General features: G+C 39.3%; 1 protein-coding gene across 1 annotated transcript; it reads left to right on the forward strand.

The window, feature by feature from the left end:
* The first annotated feature begins 2,098 nt into the window (after positions 1–2,098).
* LOC124258797 (AAC-rich mRNA clone AAC4 protein-like) lies at positions 2,099–5,444 on the forward strand. The gene is made up of 3 exons (XM_046692885.1): positions 2,099–2,626; positions 3,158–3,320; positions 4,013–5,444. The coding sequence occupies exons 1-3, from the start codon at positions 2,504–2,506 to the stop codon at positions 4,081–4,083; spliced, it is 357 nt and encodes a 118-aa protein (XP_046548841.1). The 5' UTR covers positions 2,099–2,503; the 3' UTR covers positions 4,084–5,444.
* The last annotated feature ends 897 nt before the right edge of the window (positions 5,445–6,341 follow it).

Consider the following 6,341-nt stretch of genomic DNA (forward strand, 5'->3'; position numbering starts at 1 on the left):
CAATAAACGTATTCCAAATTGATGTGATTATTATGAAAATCAGTTTTGTAAATTCTATTTCAATGTTTAATTTAATCACTACTATACCAGTCTAACATCTAAAGATCGTAACACATCTGTTTCAATCTTTAGCACAAGTTATATAATACCTAAATATCTATAATATACCCCGTAAAATAATATCTAAATGTCTATAATACCATCCCATCTCCTTCTCCCCACCCCCACCCGCGCGTTTATTCGTACATCCTCCTTTCACCCCCACCGTATTATATGATAGTGACACTTTGAATCGTAGGGATCGCGATCAGCAGACGTCACTGTGCTTTATAAATGATTGTTCATGTACCGAAATGATGTGTCTTTAGTTTAAACACACCGTTAATATGATAAGGGACCGTTCATAATTTAGGGTGTGGTGTGGGGTGTGTGATGATGATCGTGTGTGTGTGCGTGCGTGCGTGCGTGCGTGTGTGTGCGCGCGTGCCCATTTTGTTCTGGGGAGGTTGGGGGGAACATCAATTTTATACACATGTTCTGGGGGGCAGCAATTTTGTACATAATAATATTTAAAATTAGGCTTAAGAAAATGGAAAGGGGGAGGGGGCGTCATTCATTATGTACATGTCATGCAGGGGGGTGTCAAACTTTGTACATAAATATAGAGGGGGGGGGGTAATTCACATTGTACATGCTTCTCCATACAAATCATCATCATCCCCCTAGCCATAAATTATGAACGTTCCCTAACTGAGTTAATGTCGCTTTATGCCGCATCAGCAATATTGCAGCTATTCGCAGCTTGGCTTTGATAAGAACGAAACGCCTTAACTCATCTGTTTAAATAATAAGCTGATCACAGAACACTTGGCACAGTTCAGTGAAAAGCTGAAAACATTGTCAATATTTCATGACATATTTGGAAAGTTTATTGTTAAACAATGAACTTCAATAGGGTGAAACTGCTCACGCATTTTAATGGAAACACCTAACGTTTATCGGAGTCGTCTTGATTTATATATCGCGTTCACGGCTGGTTAAGAAAATCGGCATTTTACAGCCGCATCAAACGATTCTTCATCATTCGAGCAGCGTTTTCTCTACCGTCTGTCGGTCGCTTTCAACCCGTGTATGATACTTAACGTTAATGCCTGACGACCATACAAAAATATTCGTTTTACTGATTTAAACTGATCTTTCGAATAGTTATTTGGCATCGGGCCAACATATAACAATCCCAGGGCACCAGATTGTTGTTACACAGAAGCATTGCATCGGAGTGAAAGATCTGATCTGAAGGAGACTGAACGTTATATTACCTATAGATTTCGAAAGCAACAGGATGGATATTAATGATCGTGTTCCATGATGTATATTGTTTACCTAACATGTGTAAAAACCCACACCATCCCCACCCCAAACACAAACGCACGCACACACCATGTCAGTTCATCATTAGTGCCATCCTTCTCAATATATTTCTTAATAAACTCAATCCGTTTACAATTGTATCTGCACATTGAGAACGTTCCCGGCCTTCGCGTCTCGATCGTCATTCAAGTGCAGTAGTTTCGGTCAAGTTAGATTAATTAACAAGGAAGATTAATTAACAAGGAAGCTTTTAAGTCAGTTTTGTGTACGTCAGTACGGTTTACAATTAGTCCTTTTATTAACCTACCTTGCATCATTGTAGTGTTCAATTAACACACACAGGCTATCCTGTGTACGTACATTAAATTATTACTGCTTGCTTACCGAGTGATAATAAATGTACACAAGACAATTTTAGAAATCATACATCCCTTGAATAATATTTCCACGGTGACAGACAACTGGGACACACTCGGCTTGACGTTTGTTGGTGAATATTCCACAGAATCTCACTTTCCGTGGTGCAATACTTCCGAGCATTCGAACGTGTCACGGCAAATCAGATGTAAAAATACTCGTTCATAATATTAACGAGTGATGTCACATTCAACTAATCTCATTGGTCAAATGATCCAATTGTTGAAATTTCATTGGTCAGTATTTTTAGGATCTATTTTTAGAAATTGACGACACGCGGGGATTTCCTGCTTGGGTATATAAACAAGTTTGCATCAGAAACCTGCAACACACGCCCCACCGAACAAACGAGCGAAATCACCCCTGTGTAGTTTGTGTTACAATAGAATATCATATGTGCGGAAGATAGCGAAAACATCAAAAATGGGAAGAAACCGCAGATCTAACCGAATGCGAAATTCTCAGAATTTCACTCAAATCTGTGCCCGAAAGGCCGCCGAAAACCGGAGTTTTTTCACTCAGGCCAGGACACGAGAGGAAGAGGGAAACCATCTTCCTCGGTTACAGGACCAATATTTCACCCTGTAACCTGTACGTCGGGGAGAACTTCATAGTTCATCAGCTACAGTGGCTCAAAATTCATAAGCTCATCAATGACATCGAGTCGAGTGGAATAGCGAAGTGCGATTTCATTCCAACGCGAGGTGTAAACCGAATGTCTCTCACGGAGGGCGCCGAGCGTATACGAGATGTGCCGAATGCGGGAGGGAACTCTGTCCTGTCAGAAGTTCTTTCATTCGAACTGATGAACAAGTGCTTTGCGGCTAAACTCTTGAAGGTAAATACCCGATACATTAGAATAGTTCATCACACACGAAAATGTAACCTATTCAAATGAGAAAAAGTGCATTAAACAAAGGTATAATCTTTTCTAATTCTCTTTCGCGCAGCCTCTCCTTCTGGTAATCCAAGAAGCGGACTACCTACTGTTTATATCTCGCATGACAATTTACTCACACATAACTTATTAAGAGTGTTGAAAAAATAATAATAATAAATACATGTAGTCATCAAAATATCCTCACGATGTTCTACATCACGACAGTCTGTCTTCAGAGAGATTGATTATGATAACATCTTAGTCTATTTGTTTGTCATGATTCAAAATAATGGTTAAAGCAGAGACCATATCGGTATATTGTCTCTGTTTAAAGTATTACGTCAGTGATAGTTGATGTTCTCAGCAGTATCACAGTTATATGCATATGCATAGTTAAACCGGTGGTTGATAGCTCGAGCAGCGACTCATGTCGGTATGATTCATGTAAATGTCTATGACCATTCCTGACGATTGTTGTGTCTATTTCAGACTGAGATGGAGGTATCCTACTTTCCCACCGGGGGGTCGATCACGGACTACATGTGCGAGGTGTTCGGTCAGCGACTCGGCGTGTCTGTCACCCGCGCCATGAAATACAAGGGAGACTACTGCGAGGAGGACGCCCTACACTTACTGTGCAAAAAATTAAAAGGTAAGGAAACCACGATAAATCATTTCTTGTTTTCATATGACATCAGTGAGATAAAAATAAAGAACTAAAGCCATAGAAAGATTAATGCTCATTTTCTTTCTTAGGGGTAGCCTAGTGGTTAAAGCGTTCGCTTGTCACGCTGAAGACCCGGGTTCGATTCCCCACATGGGTACAATGTGTTTCTGGTGTCTCCCACCGTGATATTGCTGGAATATTGCTTAAAGCAGCATAAAGCTGAACTCACACTCACTAAACGCCTTAACGGACCACTACTTGGATACGGATTAACGCAGGGCGGCAAAACCAGGATATAAGTCACCATTACATATCCCAGTGTTTGAAAATGCTCATATTTGGAAAGGGTAATAACAAATTGTTTAAAGAAAAAAATATAAGAGAACATATACCGGTATATGGTCTATGACTTAAAGAATAATACGATCCTATTCGACTCTCAAGTATATCCATAGAGGATAACGAAATATATTATATACGCGTTTGGTTTCATAAGATCTTCAAGCAAGCATGTGCATTTGGGAAACATCACTTTTGAAGTTTCAGCGATTTAAATAGTGTTGCATCATAAGGGCTTTTAGAATTATTTTCTTTGTCCACTTTTCAATATATAAGTATATTATGAACATAGCCTGATTGGTCATCAAACTAACAGTTTTATGTTTCCATGGTTTCAGGGATAGTGCAGTCCAGCCAGAAACACATTAGAAAACTGGAAGAAACAGATCTTGCACGTGTGGGCGACTGACAAGCATGTGGCCAGGATAATTGAGAATGCCTATGAGCAGGTTCCTGACGACCTGAAGGGAAATACCATGGTCCTTGTCACCACAGCAACAGAGTCAAAGTTCATTTTCCTCAACGCCATCTGAAGAACGGACAGAGTAGCCTGCAGCACCTCCAGGACATCATCAGGCAAGCAGCATGCGTGGAACACACCGGAGCCTTTGGGTCCAGAACATTGGGAAATGTCGACAGTGTTCGCCTGCAAGCAGTGCTTGGTGGACAGCCCAGAACCAATCAGAGATGTCACCTCCAATGCTGTACCATCTTTTCTTGGAATGACCTCGACAGAAAGGGCTGACACATGTTTACATGATCAATATATGAGTCAGAAGAAATTTGAGCCACTGTAGCATCTATCACAATCAATCACCATCATCATCATCATCGTCGTCGTCGTCATCGTCAACATCATCATCGTCATCATCATCATATCATCATCATCATCATCATCATCATCATCATCATCATTACCATCCCGTCCCCCACCCGTATTGTGATTATCTGCATACAAGTAACCGATCTGGTTCGCCATTTATACTAATGATATATATTTTTATACCTTGATGCAGATCCTACCGAGTATCATCTCAATAGCGTATGTGAGTGAACACTTTTGTTTACTTTCTTGAAAATTATCAGTTCACATATTGCTCAGGAAATGTCATTTTGTTACACACACATGTGTTGATATACAGAAGTATTTAAACTGGATATCGACGCTGCAGTTTAATTTGTTATCCGTAATACACTCTACGCATAGATATTAATAGAATATATAATATATCCGTAATACACTCTATGCATAGATATTAATAGAACATATAATAGAACTAATTACACCATTAAGCATAATGGAAAAACCAACCCCAGGAGCATAAACCTTTGAATTTTCCTGTTAATCGCAGTGTTAAACTGTTCACATCATACGCTTCTGAGATGAAGGATCTGTCACCAGTCAATCAGGATGTAAATGGTCAGAGGATTCCGTCAGTTTCCCCGGCTGTGAATACGGACACGTACGTGGTGGGAGGCAATAGTGTAGACCATGACAAACCCTTGTACATAATATCCCTGTCAGTATTATACACCCCCTGTTGCGCTGTGTCTGTGTGGTGTGTGCGAGAGTATGAATATATGTGATTTCATTAGTTGATACAGTATTAATGTATGACAGTCCCCTATTGAACGAATCCCATATTGCAGTGATGTTATCATCACGTGTGCGTACGTCACTGTCATGTCATGAATGTGTGTCGAGTTTATTGTTATACATTGTCAGTTTTATGTTTTATTTTATACTTTTATAATAAATTTAAAAATAGAGTTGTTGAAGTTTCCAATTTGGACGGCAGAGCTGTTGAAATAAAGCACACCTAGGATGCATGGACGCATTCTAGAAACCTGGGGATAAGGGTGTGTATACCATGCTGTTTCGCACATACCCTGGGTTTTGCTATGGAAACGAGATACATATGAAATGAACTGTTTTAATTAATGAAATATACATCAATATCAGGAACCATTCGCTACATCTTCCATTTTAAATGAAACCTACCATTTTCATATCTCTTACAAGTCAATAATTTGATGTGGCTTTTCAATGTAACCTTATGTCATTAGAGACGAAAAACAAGCGGTCGTGACTCGGTTACGAAGACCAGAAACATCAGACTGTGTCTTAAAACGATCTTAAACTGTTTAGTCCACAATCCCAGTTAATATGCATCGAAAAGCTACATATGATACAGCTAGTAGATGTATAGTACTTCTGTTATCACACTCGGCAAGAGGAAGACTTATTCTAATGATATATTTAATCAAGGAATTAATAATAATAATAATAATAGTGCATATATAATGCGCACATATCCACGCTCGTAAGCATGCTCTTGGCGCTACATTAAAACATACATAATATATACAGAGTTAAGAAAACTACAATGAATTGGTGCATAATGCATAAACAATTTAGGCTATTGATGATAATATTGAGCAAAGAGTAAGTTTTGAGATTTGATTTTAAAAGAATCCCGAGATTCGGGGTGTTTGAGGTAAATTATTGTATAATCAGTTCCTTATGCACGTCTACAGAGAGCCCTGTGTGTGGTACTATGGTAGTGAGTGAGTGAGTTTAGATTTACGCCGTTGTTTTAGCAGTAGTCAAGAAATGTCACAACGGGGGACATGAAGAATAGGCTTCACACATAGTACACATGTTGG

This window comes from Haliotis rubra, unplaced genomic scaffold (assembly GCF_003918875.1).
Source record: "Haliotis rubra isolate DU_JTF1 unplaced genomic scaffold, ASM391887v1 Scf70, whole genome shotgun sequence".
Classification (NCBI taxonomy): Eukaryota; Metazoa; Mollusca; class Gastropoda; order Lepetellida; family Haliotidae; genus Haliotis; species Haliotis rubra.

Bases quoted from the DNA above. Each gene is read 5' to 3' on its own strand.
- LOC124258797 (XM_046692885.1), top strand. From the start codon at position 2,504: ATGTCTCTCACGGAGGGCGCCGAGCGTATACGAGATGTGCCGAATGCG. The intron at 2,627-3,157 runs GTAAATACCCGA...TGTCTATTTCAG, and splicing joins TTGCGGCTAAACTCTTGAAG to ACTGAGATGGAGGTATCCTA. The intron at 3,321-4,012 runs GTAAGGAAACCA...CCATGGTTTCAG, and splicing joins ACTGTGCAAAAAATTAAAAG to GGATAGTGCAGTCCAGCCAG.